General features: G+C 42.3%; 1 protein-coding gene and 1 long non-coding RNA gene across 3 annotated transcripts in view; one reads left to right on the forward strand and one right to left on the reverse strand.

Moving 5' to 3' along the window:
• The window catches only part of LOC122466856, a 108,490-nt gene extending 89,788 nt beyond the window's left edge, over nucleotides 1–18,702 (forward strand). The window contains exons 3-4 of the long non-coding RNA XR_006292750.1: nucleotides 13,329–13,702; nucleotides 17,405–18,702. This is a non-coding gene — a long non-coding RNA (uncharacterized LOC122466856). The remainder of the gene's footprint in view (nucleotides 1–13,328; nucleotides 13,703–17,404) is intronic.
• LOC102945835 (neuropeptide Y receptor type 6-like) lies at nucleotides 5,768–13,388 on the reverse strand. 2 transcript variants are annotated; one of them, XM_007053613.4, is made up of 3 exons: nucleotides 13,263–13,388; nucleotides 10,569–10,655; nucleotides 5,768–9,313 (listed from the first exon to the last, which is right to left on the reverse strand). In XM_007053613.4, the coding sequence occupies exon 3, from the start codon at nucleotides 9,122–9,124 to the stop codon at nucleotides 8,003–8,005; it is 1,122 nt and encodes a 373-aa protein (XP_007053675.3). In that variant the 5' UTR covers nucleotides 9,125–9,313; nucleotides 10,569–10,655; nucleotides 13,263–13,388; the 3' UTR covers nucleotides 5,768–8,002. The 2 variants fall into 2 exon arrangements, with proteins under 2 accessions (XP_007053675.3, XP_043408994.1); XM_043553059.1 differs by lacking the exon at nucleotides 10,569–10,655 and adding an exon at nucleotides 9,887–10,025 and having other exon boundaries at nucleotides 13,263–13,384.
• Nucleotides 18,703–22,852: the final 4,150 nt, after the last annotated feature.

Raw genomic sequence — 22,852 nt, forward strand, 5'->3', positions numbered from 1 at the left:
ATAAAGTTTACGTTCATTGCTTTTCCTGCTCCATCAGTACGTTTCTGCTCCTGTGATGCATTGACACCAACGTCTGCCCACTCACTGACGTACAACTTGCGGTATCGTTTGTCACCTCTGAATTTAAACCACTGAGTGCCAAAGAAGATCACTGTAAAATGTATAGGGCTTTCCTTTGTGCTTATTTCAAGCTCCAAATTGTGCATAAAAAAGCTCTATTAATAGGACATTTATGGTCTTGTTCGTAACTTCCTAGGAAACCGCTGTTTCGGAGAACAAGGCAAAGTTACGCAATACTTGTCAAATTAAAATGGGCTATATATAATTTAAAGAGAGACATTTCTAAGCACACAGTATTAGAAGAATTTAGGCATTTTTATCTGTTAGACACTAGCATGAAAAGCTTTAAATTTATAGAGGTTTCCAACTCTTAGGCCCTGATCCTGCAACAAGCACTTACATACATGCTTAATTTTACTACCCTGAGGAGTTCCACAATGGGACTTGTAAAGAAGCTGGCTGCCACCCATGCACTCCCTCATGTCCAGAGGTCCCTGTGCACAGCCTGGGTGAGCAAAAAAATCTTCCTTCACAGAGTCTTTCATCACTCTTAAGAGGCCATCCACTCTGAGCCTGCTCAGAACTGACTCCCTAGCAGACTTCCTAGCATCTGCTGCTCCTTCCCGGGGCTGCTTCAGGCTCTCTTATATCAAGAACTCAATTGCTTAAGGTACCAGCCTCTTCCCAGTGCCAGATATCTTTGGTTGGCTCAAGTACGAAGCCTGCACCAGGCTTCAAGACTCCTGCAGGGCAGCTCCCTCACTCCCTTGCTTGCTCACAGGACTACTCAGTCAGCATAATAAAGTTCAGCATGTATACAAGTGTTTGCGGCAGGACTGGGGCCTTATTCCACAAACCAGTTTGTGAGAGAGCCTTACCTTTCCTCCCAATGCCCCCCTCCCTCACTGTTTGCTTCTTAATGCTTTAGTCCACCCCACTATGTCAAGATCAGCTGGTTGGCCTTGGAGGAGGTCAGGAGGAGGATGGAAAGTGTAGTCGTAATAACAGAAAGTTTCTTACATCTGCAACTGTGGTAGCTGCTCGTTTGGCTCCATAAGATGCATTGTATATCCAGACAGAAAATGGGCTATTTCTAGATGAACATTGTGTTCTTGTATAAATTAATAGCTAAATTTAAAAAAAAACAGAAGGCAAATCCTGGAAAGATTAAATATTTGGAGGATCCTCCTCTCTCCAAAGGACATTGCTGTACTCTGGAAGGCCCAGATTCTCTCCAGCAGTGAGATCTACTCAGTCCAGGAGAGAAGAGGGCAGGGAGAGAGCTGGTTATGGCTCCTTAAGGATCAAGCTGTCCTGATCCTGACATGAATAAGAAGCCTCTATGCAGTTCTAAAACTTATGCCAGCGCGCTCTGATCCCCAAGGGACCATACGCCAAATAAAAACTAATAGAGCACAAGTTCGTGCCGCCGAACCCCAACGTGGCCCTGGACTGGAGTAGGGGGAACAGTTGTCAGATGAGCCAGCTATGCTAGATTGATCCAGCTGAGAACTTCTTCATACCAGGGGAATTCTCAGCTAGCCACTTACTGCCACCTCAGTGGTGTGAAGTGGCCAGGATCGGCGGATAGAATCTGGTCCAATGTGTCTGTCACGTGCAAATGTATCTGCACATGAATGTTTTTTCAAACGAGGCTACTGAAGCTGTGAAGAGTACAATGAAACCTAAGGGCAGGGCTGACCTAACTTTTTAGTGTAGGCCAGGCCTAAAAAAGGAATGTAGCAGATGCTAATAATACGGATTGACTCTCAGGACTGGTCTACGTGGAGAATTTACTTTGTTATAGCTACATTGCTCAGGGGTGTGAAAAATCCACAGCCCTGAGTGATGCAGTTAAACTGACCTAATCCCAGGAGTAAACAGCGCTAGGTTTACTGAAGAATTCTTCCATCAACCTAGCTATCGCCTCTCGAGGTGGATTACCTGTGCTGATGGGAGAACCCCTCCCGTCAGGGTAGGTAGTGTCTACACTGCAGCTGTGCTGCTGTGCCATTTCAAGTGTAGACAGTCCCACAATGAAAACTGACTGGCGGCTTGTCTACACTTACAGTGCTGCACCGGTGCTGCTGAGGCTCTGTCGTGCTTAGTGAAGACACTATCTGTGCCAGTGGGAGAGCTTCTCTTGTTGACGTAGGTACTCCACCTCCCTGAGGAGAGGTGGGAGTTATGTTGGCACGAGCGCTTTTCTACACATAGTGTGCTCTACTCTGGGGGATAGGTCAGTATAACTACATGGCTCAGGGGTGTGGATAGACCAAGCCTAGGCAATCTAGTGTTTACAGTTTTGATCTTTTTTTTTGTAGCCTGACCAATGATTTTTCAGATTTTGCAACAGCTCCAGGTGGCTTTTTATACTGGCCCTGGAATCTGTGAGAGAAGTCAAGTTTCTGGGCTGGATCTGCTGTCAGTTACACAGATGTAACAGAGTTACTTTATCGCTCGGTGAGATGATGAAATTACCCTGGATTTCTTACCTCTATAACTGACAGAAGAATCTGGTCCACCTTCCCCCAGTGTATACGCTACCTACTTTGATTAAGCCTGCTGTGTCCAGCAATATTAATGAAAGTGGGTCTGACCATGCGCTCCTTATGCAGCCAGAACTCCCATTGGGCCAGTCTCTGAGCTGGAGTAAATCAACATGGCTTGATTCAAATAACTGGAACTCAGTGATCTATGCCAGTTGAGAATCTATGCCATTGAAGCTAATGGGAGATTTGCCTATGTCCTCAACAGGACCCATTTCACATATAGACAGTTTTGGGGAGACATCCACAAAGGGACTTTGGTGTTGCAGCCCTGAATGTCATGGTACCTAGAAAAATCACAGGAACGGGCATGACCCACAAAGTCTGAATTAGGTGTTTAAGCTCCCTATACAGTGAGTGGATGAGGGGTGGCAGATTCCTGTTCAAAACGCTTCTCCCCCTCAGGACTTGAATAGGGGTCTCTTACACCCTGGGTGAGTATCCTATCCACTAGACTAGAAGTTCTAAGGGATGTCCTTCCCCCTGCCTCCTCCGCCCCCGGCTGTTTCGTATGAGCACGACTGAGGCGCCTGATCTGGTAAGCATGCTCACAGGTTCCCTACCAGATCGGGTCCCCGCACACCACAGGTGGCCGAACACCTTTCTTCCCCAGTTTGTGACTCATTCCGGGGCTTGGGAAGGAGATGTGTGTCTGGATGTCCGTCATGAGGCAGTACTTTGTATACTGAGGCAGGCGATAGGTACCTGGGCGCCCAGAGGGAGTCCGCAGTGAGCATGCCCAGAGGAAAAAACGTAGGCACTCAGTGAGTTTAGGCATTTACAGGATTAGGTGGCAGCTGAGTGGGAGTTTTGTGGATCACAGAGGGGCCTAAAAATGGGGCTTGGGTGCCTAAGTATCTGTCTGGATCACACCCTTAGTCCTTAACAACTATTTAGTTATTTTCTTTGGAAGTACATTAGCTACTTTTGGTGCACAGGGCTGATGTACGCAGTTATGGACGAATAACCTAAAAATTCACTTCCTACTTCAGATACATTATTCTTGATTAATTAGTACACTTCTGTAATTATCGTGCAGCCACTCAATCCAGATGTGTCACTCAAGTCTTTGATTATGGTGTTTCTAATTCTGCAACTTTTACTCATGTGAGTAGTACTTACTCATGAGAGCAGTGCCATTGACTTCAGTGGGATCAAGCCCTAATACATTTGAGACCAGGTCTCCTTCCTGCTCAGAGTGACTCAGGAAACATTTACACCATTCTTGCAAATTGTTACAAGTACACTAAGCTGTCTTCAAAAAGGTGGTCTTGAGCATAAAGTATTATTAATATCAGTTAACATTTATGTTTTAGCAGTACTGAGAAGTCTCAACTAGTCACAGTCCCACTGTTCTAAGGCTGTACAAACACATAGTAAATGACAGAATACAGGTAACTTTCACAGTGCAATATACACCAGGGAGCATGTTACAATTTGGATGTAAATTCTTTTCACTGAAGCCGGACACCGTGATCAATCGTGATGGTTTTAGGAATTAACCCAATCACAAGGCATGTTTATGTCAGTATTGAAATAGCTAAATGTTATCTGGCAACTCCTAAAACTTAGGGCTAGTCTATACTGAAACTTTATGTTGACATAGCTACATCTCTGTTGGGATGTGAAAAATCCACATCCTTGAGAGAGGTAGGTAAGCCGACCTACCCCCGGGGTCGACAGAAGAGTCTTCCATCAACCTAGCTGCTACTGTCTCTTGGGGAGGTGAATTACCTACAGCAATGGGAGAATCCCTCCTGCCGCTGTACTAAGTATCTGCGCTGAAGTATTTCAGCTGTGCAGCTGCAGCGCTGTCCCTGTGCTGCTGTAGTGTTTACGTGTAGACATAGCCTTAGTTATTAAACCATATTTAAATGCCTACTGTCATCAGAGAAGAATTAATGGTTTACAACAATATAGGGCCCAGTCCTGCACTCTTCGCTCAGGCAGAGCTCCCACAGCCCGTGTGGATTTGTAAAATGCGTACAGTATTCCAAGAGCTTTCATGAGCGCACTTTAAAAGATGCTTTATAAGACCCACTGTGCTCTAGTCTACAGAACTCGGGACTGGTCTACACAGGAAGGTTAGGTTGACCTAGCTGTATCACACCCCTGAGATACATAGTTAAGCCAACCTGAGCCCCAGCGCAGACAACACTCGGTCAATGGAAGAATCAGCTGAAGCAGTGGATTTATTATAGTGACAGAAGAACCCCTTCCATCATTGTAGTAAGTGTCTACACTACAACAGCACATTTCAGTAGCATTTCTAGTGTAGACAGATCCTCAGTTATGGTTAGGGTAGACATACTCTCAGATAATCTGCAAGTCTTCAGAGAACCAAACTGTACTTAAGCTGTTTTAGAACTTGTATACACACTTTTTGCCCTGAGACACGCTGAACCCTGAAATGCTCTGTCCTTTACAATCTTCAGTCTATAGCTGGAGAAAGTTAATATCCCTGTTCTTGGGGACTTAAAATGTGAGCTGCAGTAAAAGTGAATAAAAGATCAGGTTATTAGCTACGTTAGGCCAGAATCATGAAAGTTCTGTAGTAGTTTGGGACTTTTAAAAAAAATTGTTTTGAAAATTATTATGAACTTCTCTTGTGACTAAAAATGAGGGTAATACTTTTTGAATTAGTATAGTAATTAAGAATGTCAGTCTTAGAATAACTGGAGTTTTTTAAATGGTGTTCAGACTGCCTAAATTATAGTAAATAACCGTAGTCAGTCTAGAAAGTGACAAAGGCATAAATATGCCTGGTGACAGCTGGGTCAAAATAAGTCTGAAAATATCTCTCTCAAATTAAAAAAAAATTAAGATAAAAAAGTCACTCTCAGTACATCCTGCTGTGAAACCTAATTCTGTGTTTATGACATCACAATCAGTTGCCACTGCAAGACTGAGGTCATATATTTAGCATTTAGAGGTCACTGAACATAGAGATATTGATCAGTGAGGAAGACAGCCTTTTCTGACATACACATATCTGTGCTAACTAGCCAGAATGGTTGAGAAAAGAAGAGGAGTACTTGTGGCACCTTAGAAACTAACAAAGGTGCCACAAGTACTCCTTTTCTTTTTGCGAATACAGACTAACACGGCTGCTACTCTGAAACCAGTGGTAGAGATTATACAACAATAATTATACAACAATAATCCAAACGGGAAAAGAAAAATGGAGTAATGTGCTGGTGAATATCAGTCTAGCATTTTAGCTGTCCCCATTTAAACTCGCTAATTATTGCCATTAGGACATTCCTAATTGATTCTGTGATGGCGCCATAAAGGTGGATAGAGAGTATATTCAGTATGTCTTAACTTTTAAAATATGTTTTAATTAAAAAACATTAATTTTACAGCTGTAGTCTTCCATGCACTGCATTGTAGCAAAAGCCAGTTTGAACAGGATATACATGGCAAACAAAAAATACCCTCTCTTACCCAGAAGCCTTTTGTGGATTATCGCTTACTAACACGCAGGGATGGGGGTGGATATTTCTGAAACTAAAGCACAAAACAAATTTTCTATCCAAAGGCAAACATGTTTTCATCTGTATAAGTAGCTGAAGCCAATGAGTAATTATGAATTCATAGTTGGTTTGATAATAGCTGTTCTAAAGAGCCTGTTTTCAGAATCTATGGTGTTTATAACAGACGCCTACAACTTGTGCTGGAGAAAGAAAGTAGAATACAATACAAATAAAAGAAATGCTATATGCATTTTTCATTTTGAATACTGGTGAGCTGGGTGGCACTTGCAGAGGCTCATTTGGGGCCCATCTCAACTTTCATTTAAAAACAAAAATTAAGTCTCTCGCTCTTTTCATTGTGAACAAAGTCTGGAAACTGCAAACCAGCGCAAGTGGATATAAAACAAAGGAAAGTACTCGCTAGGGCTGAAAGCGAGAAGCAGAGAGAGGGTTGAGAGACCCTAACGAAGCTTTCCCCAGACTCACTTTTTATGTAAAATAAGTGAGGTAAGGACATATCCCAAAGAATGATCTTCCTAACCCCTCAGAAAACCATTGGTCCATCTGTACCCATACTGCTGTAACAACAAGATACAGGAGTCAGGTACTGGTGGACGGAGGGGTAACTAAAAATGGTTTAACAGGCCAGCTTAGATAGATGTGTAGTCACATTGACTAGAGCTACAGTGATGAGCGCAGCAGAAGAGCCTGCGTAGAACAGAACTTGAAAATGCTAAGGCCAGCTCTGGTTGTCAGCATTCTCAGCACTAGGACTGTGCTGGCGGCTGCAGCCTCTGACAGCCGTCGTGCGACGGGTGCGTCCACCAGTGCTGTGGGATCTGCTCCAATGAGCACTCCTCTCCTGTTTCTCCCCCAACAAGCTCTGCTCAGAGCCAATGGAGCACACACCATGTAATCCCTGCACTCCTGATCCTTGCTGCTGCTCCAGCATTGCACAAGGAGGAAAGGAGAAGAGGCAGGACAAGCTACTGCTGTACTGAATGGAAGTCCTGCGGCTGCTGCTGGCTGCCTCCCCCCATCACCTTGCAATGCCTACCTTCCCAGCCCCAGATCTGAATCTGAAAATCTGGGTTCCTTCCCCACTTGTCCCTGACCTGCCATTTCTACCCAGAGGAATCTCATCGCCTGACCTAGCTCCCCCTCCAGCAGCCTGGGATACCTGGTTCCACCCCTCCCCATGCATACATCGGCCATGAAACCCAAGCCTCCCCATTAATTAGGGAAGACCACTTGCATCAAAAACCAAAAGGGAACGCCTTCCCCAAACTGCCCCCCCAGCAGGGGGACCTGCTTCCTACTGGACCAGCCACTCCTAGTCAGAAGCTGCAGGACATCCTGTCTGCCCCTACTGCTACCACCAGGGGCTGCATCTATCACCATCGTGAGGGACAGCTGCCATGTAGTTGGGCCATCTGAAGTAGCCTCTGTGAGGTGCAGGGAAAACACAGCGGGGTCGAGAGGTACTAGGTTAGAGGGCAGGGCAGAGGCAGGACTGGTGGCATCTTGGCATGGATGGATTATCTTGGGGAAGCAGAAGAGAGCATTTTATCCAGGGAATGTCACATGTATCACTGAGGTGGAAAATTTCTGAGGGAGCCAATTATTGATAGTGAAATCATGTGCTTAAAAATGATACGCTAATACTGCTGGTATTTCACTAGTGTTGACTGTAAAGGATTTCTGGGGGGTGATTTACTAGAATTAATAAGCAAAATGTTATTTAGAAGGAACAGTTTGCACAATAAGTTTACCTGCTCCCACTGAACTAAATGGCAAAGACTCCCTCTGGCATTAGTGGGAACAGCTCAAGACCTTTATAATCCTACAAAAGAATCAACAAGAATCAGTAAATTTACAATAAATACAGAGTTTTGGAGACTGTCATGCTGGATTATTTTAGCTATTCACAGGGGTATTATTTAATTTTAAGGACCCCTTGGATCCATCAGTGTTTAGGGTTGAAAGGGCGATGTTCTCATATTCCTCCTGAGATGTGAAGCATCTGCAGTGGTGAATTAACACTATTAAATCCTTCTGGAAATTCTTGTTGAGAAATCCGTAAAAGATAGGATTTATACATGTTGAGAGCATGGCTACCAGGTGGCACAATGTGAACACTAGGTTATGGTGGCAGTTCATCAGGACCTCATAGTTCCAGTCAAAAATGACATTAAATATATTTAGAGGCAACCAGCAAGCTGCAAAGGTCACGACAATTGAAATAAGCATCATGTTAATCCTTTTGCTCTCGTTTAGTCTGCTCTCATTCTCCCTCATCCCATCCACCTTACCATGTCTCCGCCGGAGACATACAAATATCTTGAGATAGCAGATAAAAATAAAGCCCAGTGGGAAGCAATACTGGAAAACCAGCAGACTGGTGGTAAAGACCAGTCGCTCTGCAACTGATGGCCAGGCCTCAATGCAAACAACTTTGTTCATATAGAAATCGCTATGGTAAGAGAGATTTTTAAAGGGTTCATCAGATAATTGGTGGAATATAAAAAAAGGAATGGATATGATAAGGGAAACCCCCCAAATGAAGATAATTCCCCAGTAAGCGTGTGAAATATTCGGCTTCCAGCCACGTGGGTTCACTATTAACTGGTACCTCTCGACAGCAATTAAAACAAGTGAGAATATGGAGACTGTGACAGACATACTTTGTACAAAAGAGCTTATTTTACACATAGCCTCGCCAAATATCCAATAGTCCATCAAAGTGTATGCAACTGTGACAGGAATGCACATGATGCATATCAAGACATCGGATAAGGAGAGATTGGCAATCAGAATATTTGTAACATTTTGAGCTTCCTTCTGTTGTTTTATTATAATAATCAGGCAAAGGTTTCCAAAAAGCCCCACTATTGTAACGACAGTATAAGCCGTGATGAGCAAGAAGACTGCAGGGAAAGAAGGCTGACATGAATCAAAGTGTGAAAACTGTGAGTTGCTGCTGTTTGCAATAGTTTGATTAAACAAACCCACACTAGGATGCTGAGTGGGTTTCGCCATTATAAAGGAATCCTAAAACCATGGACATAATTTAGAATACAAAGATTATCTTTTGGCCCTAATTATTTAGAAGATATTTTGCTTGGAGCTTCCCAAGACCATAATTAATAGGATTCAATCTTTATGCTTGTTCTTCATGATGCTCTGTTTGAGCAGATCTGATACTAGTACTTACAGCATTGAAGAATCCTGAAAACAAAAGCAAATGGTAAAACGTTAGTGTTAAACCTATAAATCAAAGAGATTGACACAAGTGGTTTGAGTCTGCCTTTTTGAGGTTCTGCACTCACGATTACAGGGAATCAGTGGCTCTCTTCACACGGTTCAGTGATTGTAGCATATTGTAGTAGGAATATCAATGACCACTCTATTTATGGTTTCATAACAGTTCTCATTCAAACCCTCTTGTTTTTTAGTTTCACTTTCAGGATAAACTATTGCAGGGTCACTCTCTGCCCAAAGGTGCATATTTTTGGAAAGTTTGACCAAAAATGGTTCAGTCATTTTTGATTATCAGGAGAATAAAGAATCATGCTTCTGCAATCAAAGGGCTCAATTCAGGCCTGGCACCAACTACCCAAAAATTACTAAGCAATGCTATAATACGCTGAAGTCTGCCTGTGACTTCATGCACAATGCTCTGTTGTTGCGTAGAAGTAATCTTTTAAAAAAAACCAAACATGGGAACAGAGGGAATGTATCTGGTAAAGCATATTAGATTAACCACCCTGCCCCATGCAATGTTCTGTCCTAGAATACTACCTTTGAGGTCTGTAGAATATGAACATCATGGGTCCAGGGTGGAATACAGGAGCAGGGTGCAATGATTGTGTACTGGATTTCCATCCTGGATGCCTTTTTCTACTTGTGTAGATGTCAAAGAGACCACCTCCATTTGGCCCTAAATATAAGCAGAGAAGAATATGGACCAGATGGAGGCAGCATCTTTGACATATACAACAATATCTTCATATGAGTGCTAGCCTCAGGTTCTCGCCTTCCTTTCTGTAGATACATGCTTTAATATTTGCACTAGTTCGGTAAACACAAAGGAATCTTACTGTAGCTAAATGCAGTGTCTGGTCTATAGAAACAAAGACCTGATTCTCCTCTCACTTACTCCTGATTTACACATCTGAATGTGTAAATCTATTGACATCAATAGACTTACACTGTTGTAAAACAGGTGTAAATGAGAGATCAGGTTCAGCATTAATGAATCTATGGATTGGGAGTTAGAGACTAGTTAGAAGAGCTGAACTCAAGCCAAAGCTCAGCGAATTTCTGGGCAGAAAGAGGTTGTGTATCAAACCTGAGAAAGAAAAAGAACCACATAGAATAGACCACATAGAGTTGCTTGCCCATCTTTCATTTCTTCAAGACTATGCTTTTCACAACCTCTAGGTACATTTACATCCCTTTAAACAACACTGATTTGACTCACCTTAGTCCCTTTGTTGGGAGAGAGAGGGAAATAAGCCTGAAGCAGTCATTCTGCAGCTGTAGCAATAAACATTACACTGTGATAGCCCTGAGAAAAAGCCAGGAAGAGGAAGCAGTATAAATTTTAAGAGAAAACAAATAAAAGAAAAATAATTATGACAAATACTTTCTTTTATATGCTGCACTTTTGTGAAATGCTTTATTAGGTCATTATCTTTATTAGGTCACTAAGACACAGGGATGTTCAGTGGCTTGCATTAGATCATACAAGTCTGCAGCTGAGCTGGGTATTGTACCGAGGTGATATAACTCCAAGACCCATAGGACTCCCAGGTTCTCAGCTGCCCGTAGAATGTTAGGTGCAGAATTCTAGTTTGGATTGCTTTCTTCAAATACCTCTGTTTGAAATAAGTCCTACCATTTCAGATCAGGCAACTGAGTCTAGAAGTTTGTGAAAGATCTGTCACAAGTGGGGATAAATCACTCTAACCCCCATAAAAAGAAGGGTCTAGTGCAGGCCTGTTGGAATGAGGGATGGCATTATGACTGTACTAATGTGGCTTTGTATGGCCTTGCTGATCCAAATGTGAGTGTTGAAGTCTGTGCTAAGGGGATAATACTAAGCTCTGGCCTGGAACTGTACGATTGTATGAGGGAATGGAGAAGGAATTTGCAAAGATGCTCCTCAGAGGCTAATACAACCTAATGGCTGAAATAGCCTCCATGGTCCTTTATGTGCACCCCTGCAACCAGTGAGGAAAGATAGCCACATGACAGCATTATCATCCCAAGAAGTCACTTCTGTGGGTGCGTATGCGAGGGCAGCTCTCTCTGTACCCCCAATGTGCCCTCCATTTTCAGTGATTTCAGTGAGAACTGAAGGTGTTTGGCAGCTTCCAGGATTGGGCCCCATGTGAATGGGTGATGTGGCTAGTTGGAGAAGCAAGAAGTTGGAGAACAGGAGCTAAATTAAGCATATTTCCCTGGAATCCACTATAAGTAGCGGTTGCTGTAAGTAGCAGTAATTGCCTGACTAGAGTTTTCATACACACAAGGATGTGTGTGCTGGAAAGCAAAGCTAGCCAGTAGCTGCACTGCAACCATGGATATGTCTACACAGCAGCAAGGAGTGAGCTTCCCAGTCTGCGGAGACAGGCTTACACTAGCGCACTAAAATTAGTAGCGGGGACATTGCGGCTTGGACTCTCAAGCCCACCTGGCCCCCTAGGCTTGAGAGCCCAAGCCACAACATCCAAACTGCTATTTTAGTGCATTAGCTAGATCCTGTCTTCCCAAGCTGGGGGGCTCACTCCCTGTTGCTGTGTAGACATATCCAAAGAGTCTTGATGCCAGTGTTAGGGTGTGTACAGGTCACAGACCTAGGGTCTGGCTGTATGGACGGATTGTTGTCCATGAGATGATCCTCTGGATCTCTGGCCTCTGCTCCTTGTGCTGACCACTCCCACTGCCTGACCCCAGGTCTGGGCCCTGCCTCCTTGCAAACAGGGTGCAGTGCGAGCCTATCTAGTTAGGATCCATGCACTACCACAAACAAGCCCTGCTCTGCTGTCTCTTCTACTCTCTCAGGGGAGGCTATATGGGCCCACCAGGAGATGAGGCTGAGCCAGCTTTGTGGTGTTTTATGCATTATTTACTATGTTTACTTATTAATCCACTATTTCACAATCTCTAATTAAAATGCCAATGATTATGTATCAACAAGTGCCGAATGTCCTCCTCCTGTGTTCAGTGTGGATTCTGGGGCTCCCGTGGCACTTTCTACCTTCAATGAATGTCCTTTTAATGACCTTGTAATGTGGGCAGTTGCAGTTCATTAACTCTTTGCACACTGATTGTATTTTGTCATTGTTCCAGGAAAAAAAAGCTTCATTCCCAATAACTGGAAATTGTTACTGGGTTGCTTGGTAATGTGGGTTAATAAGTGTATTTTAGCATATATGTCATAACAAAAGGTAATTTAAACATTTCCTCAGCAATAAGGTAATTTACACCCCTCTTCTTTCGACAACTGGAAAAATACATAATCTCTAGCAAATGATGCCTTGGAAAAACAACCTATACCGCCATGCTGTGCAGCATGTATTAATTCTATTGAACAACATTATTAAACTAACCATAAGTGTTAACATAATATTTTGCATCCTTGAATTGAGACTTAGGCTGGAGGTGGAATTCTTTTTTCCCCTTTAAATATTTACTAAGAGAACTAATCTCTGTAATACTGAGACACATACTTCTCATGCTACAATACCCATTTAAAAAAATTCATCATCATAAACAGACATAGAAGGTTTAATAGTATCCCAAATGATAAGCCATTTACCCTGTTCCTTCATTGTTGCAGAAACATTCTTGAAGCATCCAGAAATAAAGGAAAGTTAAAAGTTTAGTATGAACATAAAATAAGAATAAGAAAAATAAACACATAAACACCCCTGTTTGAGTTTGCTGTGAATTATTCCAATGTTTGATATTTCCCTCCAAAGTGATTAGGAAAAGTTGCAGTAAAAAAATCTGATTTAAACTTGAAAGCATTACAAATGTAAAAGCTTCAAAAAGTTGCCCTGTCATCCTTAAATTTAAGAAATGGGGAATAAAATAATTATTTGAAATACATATTTCAAAGATCTTTCCCCTTCAGATGGTTTGGTTCATGAATGCACTGACTTCTTACCTGTTGGGAAAATTCAAGTCATATTTCCACTCTTCTGTTTTTAACGGATTTTCTTTTCCTTTTCAGGTGACGTATAAAGTCAGCGAACACATCTTCTTTGTGTCTGAAGAAATCAGAAGTGCATCTGTCTGCTGCTAAAGCCAGATCTAAACTTTTCTTTCTTCCCTTCCTGAGCAAACTGCCGCTTCATTCAGATTTCCAATGGGAAACTGAAGCCACCTCACTGTGGAAAGGCTGCTGAGAAATAAAACAAGCTCTGGAATCTAAGAAGAAGGAAACACCAATGAGAAGAAAGCGGGGAGGAGAGAGGACCAGTAGCCATGGGGATGATATTTTCTTTCCCGTTTTTTCAAGCATTATCTTGAAATCTCATTTTCAATTATCTTATCTGTTCTATAGTACAAATGTTTTCTTAAGAATCTCAGCTGGATTTCACATGGGTAAATATTTGCAGATGGCTTATTGCTTTTTCCCCAAGGGGGAATGAAAATACAGCCATACAGTAGACTGCTTAGAAGGAGAATACATGTTCTATTGAAATGATATTATTTGCCTTACTACAATTAAGATTGATTTTTCCATTATAAATACCCTCTATTTTAGGTATTTTATACCTGTACTGTAAAAATTTCTCAAGATCAAACCATTGCCCATTATCCAAGCTTGGGAAGAAATAGGATTCATGATCATTACTGTTGTTTTACAGTTTAAAAACATATACAATCATTTCTTTAATAAGGCTTGTATTAAATATTTATTTATTAACTATTTAGAACTGGAGGTGACAAGGAAGGAACTTGTTGGTTCCAGGGAGTGGTGCAGAGACATTGAGTTTTTCATCTTTCGGTGAATTTCTTCCCCATATCCCTCTACTCCCCAATGCCCCCATCTCCAATGCTGTGTCATCTTGGGGTTTTCAGTTCTGGGGAGGTGGTGACAAGAGGGAAAATTAGTCCAGAACAAGTGGGTGTTTGTGTGGGGAAAGCCGCGGACAGAGCAGATGAAGGTTTCCTGTTAAACTGGAGAAAAGGAAAGTAGCAGGCAAAACTTTTGGGAGAAAAGAGGGGAGCTCGATATTAAAAAATCTCCACAGAATGTGATGATCGAAAAGCAGTAGGATTTTCAGAATGAGGGAGAAAAATGATGAGGCTGTATCTATGCTGCATTATAATGGAGAGTAATAGTTTGAGTTTTTGGCACAGATTTTGTTTTGTTATATTGCGAGGATAAATTTTCCTGAAGGATTGCTAGCATTTAGGGTTTTGATCAGGTCAGAAATACTCTGAAATGAGCTTTCTTAATGTATTTTGGAATTTCTGCATCTGGTCCCAGTTAAACCCAAGAAATGGAACAGCACGCAGAAATGGAACGTTAAGTATAGATCATAAAAATTCTTAAGTATGTATATAAAACCAGCAACAACAAAGAAAATAAGTTGGTAAACTTTCAACAAGTATTTCAATTTCATTCAATTTAAGTTTTGGACAAAGATTTGGGATAGTTCTTATCCAAATGGGTACTCCATTCTTACTAATAACTGTATCTCTGGATTTTCTTAGTCTCCTGTAGAAAGATAGAATGAAATATATGGGGGCTGATTCTAATATCACACTGGTTTTAAATTGGTGTAATTCTATCAGTCTAATTGTATTGAATCTTGATGTTAACTGGTGTAAATAAGATTAATTTAAATCCCAGAGTTTTAAGGATGTAGTTGCTTGTGATCTGTTTGTGCAACTCCCAGCTGGGAGAAGTAGGCATGGCGTAAGTGGAGTATATGGCCAAGAATAGAGGGATCAAAGTCTATGGTTTTCAGCCAAATTGTGTAGTGTTTGTGTTTGCCAAATAGGTTAATGAATACCAGAATTATATTTACTTTATATGACTTTTCATGCTACTTTTAATTGCTAAATAAAAATTATGGGAAACAACATTTTGCAGCAGGTAGAGACAGGTTGATAACTTCATGGAAGGAAAGACTACATCTATATTAGGAAACAAATTTAATCTCTGTAATCTGATAACAAATAATTAACATCATATTGCAGGTTAGACATGCTAAGCAGGACTGATGTTAGATGTTGGATGTAGGAACTCTACCTCTGGGGGACCTCAGCTGCTCAAGGGGTGGTCTTATATCTCAGGAAATATTAGGAATTCGGTGAGATGGGGGGTTTTAAATAAGAGATCCCTGTCCTAAGTGTAAAGAAAAAATCCCAGTCATCACTATTTGATTCTTAATCGCATTTCCACAGAAGTATTTCCGACATTAGGTCCAATCCTGGAAGCCCCATGTGCAGGACTCTGAATAAAGTCAAGAGGAGCACTGCTAACTAGACTGTAAGCTCTTTGGGGTGGGACCTATCTATTTGTTCTGTGTTTGTATGGCACCTAACACAATGGGCTTCTGGTCAATGACCGCTTGATGCTTGCTTGGATCCAGAATATCTATTTATCTGTGGATATGATTTGTATCCTTCTCCCTACCCCTCCTCTGGAGTATCCCTCTCTTCATTAATGACTCCCTAGAATTGCCAGCACCCTCCTCTGCTTCTTGTGCCCCAGTTCTCCCACATTCCAACATCCTCTCTGCATGTCCTTCCCCAATATTGTTCCCATGTTCCAACTTCCTCTGAAGTTACCCTTTCCCCAGGTCTGCTCTCTAAAGCTCATGTCATATATTATACCAGCTTGGAAGCTGAAGTAACTGTGCTTCAGGGAGTGACATTCAGGGAGTGACCAGTGCCAGATGCTTCAGAGGGAATGAACAGAACAGGGCAATTATTGAGTGATCCATTGCTTTTCATCCAGTACAGCTTCTGGCAGTCAGAGGTTTAGGGACACCCAGAGCATGGGGTTGCATCCCTGACCATCTTGGCTAATAGCCATTGATGGACCTATCCTCCATGAATAAATCTAATTCTTTTTTTAACCCAATTATACTTTTGGCCTTCACATCATCCCCTGGCAACAAGTTCCACAGATTGACTGTGCATTGTGTGCAGAAGTATTTCCTTATGTGAATTTTAAACCTGCTGCCTATCAACTTAATTGGGTGACCCCTGGTTCTTGTGTTATGTGAAAGGTAAATAACACTTCCCTATTCACTTTCTCAATACCGTTCATGATTTTAATGACCTCTATCACATCCCCCATTAGTTGTCTCTTTTTTAAGCTGAAAACAGTCCCAGCCTTTTTAATCTTTCCTCATATGGAAGCTGTTCCATAACCCTAATTGTTTTTGTTGCCCCTCTCTGTACCTTTTCCAATTCTAATACATATTTTTTGAAATGGGGCGACCAGAACTGTATGCAGTATTCCAGGGGTGGGCATACCATGGATTTCTAGAGTAGCATTATTATATTTTCTGTCTTACTATCTACCCCTTTCCTGTTGGTTCCTAACATTCCGTTAGCCTTTTTGACTGCCACTGCACATGGAGCAGATGTTTTCAGAGGACTGTCCACAATGACTCCAAGATCTCTTTCTTGAGTGGTAACAGCTAATGTATATCCCATCAGTTTTTGTATTTATAGTTGGGACTATGTGTTCCAATCCTCAGAAGACCCTCATGGGAAGCTTTCAGGGTGCTTTGTGCTGCTAAGGTGGTAGCAGGTTCTGCTAAGGCAGCACAAAGCAACTTGATCTGGAGCTGAGGTTCTAGCCCTAATTTTCTAGTCCCTATAGTTTTGAAGAAAACCTTCCAAATGTCACTGACATATGGCTACCTTCCTGAGGTTGCAGAAACAACAGCTTTGAGAAAGGTGTGAGTTGGTTCTATCCAACTAAAGGAACTGTAACTCTGACACCTAATGATGGCGTTTAAATGTCTATTTCAGTGCTGATAATGTTAGCAAAACAGCCCATTACAGGCATATGCTTAGCCAATGTGGTTGCACAGCATGAATTAAAGATGGGGAAAAAAGTTATGCCATCTAAATCCATCCCCTGGAGCTTCTGAGGTATACAGTCTCCATGCTTCATCCGTTCTAGTTTCTAATGTCTCAAAAGACAATGCTTCCACCTCTGCCCTTGGGGGACTATGCTATGGCCTAATAGAACCCGTCACTCTTTTTAAGCTTCCCCACCACTTATTTTTAGCCTTAATTTTTCTTCTTTTTATTCCATCCCATTACTCCCAGTTATAACACAGGACTCATCGTGAACCATTAGAAGACGGCGGGTGAAGGGAAGGAAAGCAGAGAAAGAACTTCTCTGGGAGGAGAAGAGGAAGGGGACAGCATCACCAAGGGGAAAGGGGAATAGAGAAGAGTCACCAATGGAGGAAAGGAGGCAAGTGGGACCTGAGCAGAGTTCCATGATGTCTTCCCACGTTACAGACAAATGCTCTTCTATTTTCAGCATGTTCCCGTTATAATGCCCTGAGGAACCTTCGAAGGGATCAATGTGCTCCGCTGTCTGAACAGTCTGGTGCCTTTTTTTGTGTGTGGAGAAGAGGTCATTATAGGTCATTCTAGTGTCACATTTGGGGAAGGAGAGTAAATTGCTGTGCATTAATAAAAAAAAAAAAAAGTGTGGCTGCTTTATGGTACATTAATGTTTGCATCCAGTAACAGCTCTGTTTATTTTAGAGAGAGTCCCATATTCTCAGCTTGGGTACGAAAAAGGTTATTCGGTTTCCCCTTGAAGACCTGCTTTTTCATCCATTTTGCTGATAAATAACACCCTCCCAACTGGCACTAATTCACACTTGTGTCTGCAGTCTCAACAAAGAGGCCAAGGATTTGGTGGCCATGGAGATTAAATACCCCCAAAGGCAGAATAGGGAGAAAAGAAAATATTTTTCTGGAAAGCTGGGACTGTCCCAAGGACAGCTGGCACAAATCTCCTAGGAGATTTCTCCAGCTCAGGGTTGGAATATATAGCAAGAGGCCAGACTGGGGGAAGTTTGCATTGCAGATGCCCATGTTGTACCTGTAAACCTCTTTCTCTGGATACTGGACTCGCTCTTTCTGGAGAGTATTAATTAGTTTGGAGTGGGGTTTCTGACTGGGTGATTGTGTGCAGTTACTTGTGCCTCTGACTTGACTACACTAGCAGTGCCTGGCTGAATGCGTGTGGCTCTCTGAGTGCTTCTGAAAATCACGGTTAAGTGGCCAGGCCCCAGGCTCTCCTTCTAGAAGTGCACGGCCCTGAGGGTTCTGGGGGGGACTTGAACACAACTAACAAAGCAGTTTTCAAAATTCCCTGAGCATCCAAAGAGACTCTGAGCTCTGTTTGGTGTATGCTGCAGCCTGCAGGCCATGTGAACAAGTGCACGTTTGTAAAATTCTGGCATCAGCCTGTGTTTCAGCTTCCCCTTGTGTAAAGTGGGTATACAATACTGAATGTACGTAAAGCGCACCGAGCTCTTTGGTGGAGTGTGTATATACATAGGAAGTACAATAAATTATTATTATAGGCTTCAAAGGGCAAAACGTAGTACGGGACTGATCTTGCAAACCCTCTGCACACAGAAATCCCACTGGTTCCAGTGGATGCTCTGTCTGTTGGACAGCTAAGACTTGCTCCACATGCAGGGCTTTGCACCAGGTTAACTAAACTGGTTTAAAATTGATTTAGTGAAACGTGTGCAAATCCTTGTACAAACGCTCTTCTACCAGTTTAAAACTGATTATAATAGCAGTTATAATCAATTTACCTAGGCAAACTACATTACTATGAACCAGGTTTGAATTAAATTAAGAGTGGTTAAACACAGGGGTGCTGAGAGCTACTGATTCAAACTATAAACCTTGAATATGATGGAAACCACTTCAAGCCTGGGGGTGTGGCAGCAGCCCCAGCACCCTTAGTTTCAGCATTATGGTTACACAGGGGTTTGCACTAGCTTATCTAAATGTATTTAAAATCACGCCTTTAATGAAACCGCCGTAACTTTGTGTGTGGATGAATCGGGCCTATGTATGAGTAGTTTTGGTAGGCTTTTACTTTGCAGTCTCTAAATAATTGAAAGCTCTTTTGAATTTATAAAAAGAAAAGGAGTACTTGTGGCACCTTAAAGACTAACAAATTTATTTGAGCATAAGCTTTCATGAGCTACAGCTCACTTCATCGGATGCATGCAGTGGAAAATACAGTGGGGAGATTTATATACACAGAGAACATGAAACAATGGGTGTTACCATACACACTGTAACAAGAGTGATCAGGTAAGGTGAGCTATTACCAGCAGGAGGGGGGGGAAATACCTTTTTGTAGTGATAATCAAGGTGGGCCATTTCCAGCAGACAAGAACGTGTGAAGAACAGAGGATGGGGGGGATGATAAACGGGGAAATAGTTTTACTTTGTGTAATGACCCATCCACTCCCAGTCTTTATTCAAGCCTAAGTTAATTGTATCCAGTTTGCAAACTAATTCCAATTCAGCAGTCTCTCCATAGAGTCTGTTTTTGAAGTTTTTTTGTTGAAGAATTGCCACTTTTAGGTCTGTAATCGAGTGACCAAAGAGATTGAAGTGTTCTCCGACTGGTTTATGAATGTTATAATTCTTGGCGTCTGATTTGTGTCCATTTATTCTTTTACGTAGAGACTGTCCAGTTTGCCCAATGTACATGGCAGAGGGGCATTGCTGGCACATGATGGCATATATCACATTGGTAGATGTGTTGGTGAACGAGCCTCTGATAGTGTGGCTGATGTGATTAGGCCCTACGATGGTGTCCCTGAATAGATGTGGACACAGTTGGCAACAGGCTTTGTTGGAAGGATAGGTTCCTGGGTTAGTGGTTTTGTTGTGTGATGTGTGGTTGCTGGTGAGTATTTGGTTCAGGTTGGGGGGCTGTCTGTAAGCAAGGACTGGCCTGTCTCCCAAGATCTGTGAGAGCGATGGGTCGTCCTTCAGGATAGGTTGTAGATCCTTGATGATGCGTTGGAGAGGTTTCAGTTGGGGGCTGAAGGTGATGGCCAGTGGCATCCTGTTATTTTCTTTGTTGGGCCTGTCCTGTAGTAGGTGACTTCTGGGTACTCTTCTGGCTCTGTCAATCTGTTTCTTCACTTCAGCAGGTGGGTATTGTAGTTGTAAGAACGCTTGATAGAGATCTTGTAGGTGATTGTCTCTGTCTGAGGGGTTGGAGCAAATGTGGTTGTATTGTAGAGCTTGGCTGTAGACAATGCATTACCTACATTCCTCCAGCTTTCATCCAGACCACATCACACGATCCATTGTCTACAGCCAAGCTCTACGATACAACCGCATTTGCTCCAATCCCTCAGACGTTCCTCACACATTCTTGTCAACTGCTGGAAATGGCCCACCTTGATTATCACTACAAAAGGTCGGTCAGTCGGTCCGTCCGTGCCCCGTCCGTGCCCCCCCCCCCCCCCCCCCACTCTCCTGCTGGTAATAGCTCACCATACCTGATCACTCTTGTTACAGTGTGTATGGTAACCCCTATTGTTTCATGTTCTCTGTGTATATAAATCTCCCCACTGTATTTTCCACTGAATGCATCTGATGAAGTGAGCTCTAGCTCACGAAAGCTTATGCTCAAATAAATTTGTTAGTCTCTAAGGTGCCACAAGTACTCCTTTTCTTTTTGCCAATACAGACTAACATGGCTGCTACTTGAAACCTTTGAATTTATAAGAGTCTTTGTGAATTATACATGTCCTGCCATCATTTCTGACACTCTTTTTTGATATTTCAGTATTCTTTTCTTATTTATCCCCAGAAACTCTTGTCCTGTTTCACTGTCCCAAGCCCACTAAACTGACCATAGCATGGCTGAAGTCTGTCATTTTTAGGACAAGAAATACTATGATCATTTCCTTACCGATATGCTTTTGGTACAAGATGATGTGAAAGAAATGTTATTTTATGATGTCTAACACTGGAAAAGGAGGGTACACAATATTCCATTTTTATTAGTCTTTATGAATGCCATAAAGCTGGTCTCTTACACTTCTATGCCCCCGTGTGGTCTCTACATGGTACTTTTTTTTTTAATTGAATCATCAGGGGTTTTTTGAGCCAGAGAAGCAAAACACATTTGAGGTCATCTAGGATTTCAAACTCTAACACACTACATAAAAATATTTAAATTAAAACACTGAAGTATGACAATCAAGTGCCCGAGTCTCCCATCAATTTGTGTGGAATCACATTTTCCTAGATTGTATAAAAGGCCTAGGTGCGGTCTATATTAAAAAATCAAACTATTTCTGAAATTGATTTTTAGCAATGCCCCAGCTGGCATCAAAACAAATTAAAGCTGTGGGGGGAAATTTATAGAAAAATGTTGAACTTTTGTTAAAATCCATGGCAGCTTTTTTTGTGGACAAGCTCCAATGGCTAGATCTGCTTTTCCCAACTTTTTAACTTAGTTAAAGCAGCTGAAAAGGAAATCTAATCAAAATAGTGTGGAAATAGTTGTTTCTGTTGGTATGTTGTCTGCATGAGATTTTAATACTGGTTCAAATGAACTGATTGGGGATGGAGGTCATCAAAAATCCTATCTCAGATCTAGGAGAAAATGATGCTTATTTGTCCAGGATCATTTGCATCATGCATGCCTGTGTTTCAGCCTGTTGAGTCCACTTCGTAACTGGGCCTTGGGGCATGTGCACTTCCCAGTATGCCTGTTACAGCTCTTGAGCCCTTTAAAACTGGGATCTGTAGCCTCAGGGAACACGATTAGGAGCAAGGAATGATGTGACCTACAGGGAGTCAGTTATAAGGTAACAGACAGGAGAACCACAGTGTCAGGGGAGCCCTTGTTTGCGCTCTCTACATTTGCCAGGAAAGGTCTCTTAGCAAATGTTTATATTATTTTTAGAGGTGTCTCCTCCCCCCCCCCCCCTTCTGTTAATAAACCGGCCAAGAGAAAAGGGATGTGAACATTGAGCATTTGGGCTTTATTTGAACTGCTCTGGCTGGTGAATTTGACCACTAGCTTGTACACCTCTTTTTGAGAGCCTCTATCTCCTCCTGCCTGAACTGTGCCTTCCTTCCTTTAAGTTTCTCCTCATCCCTTCCTCTCTCTTCCCATCCCACTGTCTCTCCATGAAAACTAACATTCTGGCTTCCTACTAATCCCTGGAAGCCATAATTATCCTCTTGTATCAAGCTACCATGCCCTTTAAGAGCCAGAGACCTGGGGCCGGCCAGCCAGCCTTGTTCACTAATCAAATGCAACTGAGAAGGGGGACAGGTGTTCCCTATAAAGAGCTGAGCTGCAGGAAGAGACAAGAAGACAGGGAAGTGTGGAATGTAGAGAGAGGCCTCAGGAAGGGACAGTCCCCTGAAGTAGTCCCTGAGCAAGGAAGAATACAGGGGAAAAGCTCTGGGAGATATGGCTGGGTAAAGCACCCCAGGGGGAAGTATTTGTTTTCCATTTGTGGGCTTTTAGACAATAAATGGAGCCTGGAAGCAAGAATTAAGGACTGATAACTCCCCAGGTTGATGAGAAAGGTTGCCATCTTATAATCATCTTAATTTTTCTTCATCTTCTGTTGTAAATTGTTAAGGACCTTTGAAACCCTCAGGGGCTATTTTCATTATGAAGCAGAGGCAGATATGGCTTGAGTGGTATATTCTCAGCTGCATTCTCCCAGGTTGACTGGCAAA

This window comes from Chelonia mydas, chromosome 8 (assembly GCF_015237465.2).
Source record: "Chelonia mydas isolate rCheMyd1 chromosome 8, rCheMyd1.pri.v2, whole genome shotgun sequence".
Taxonomy (NCBI): Eukaryota; Metazoa; Chordata; order Testudines; family Cheloniidae; genus Chelonia; species Chelonia mydas.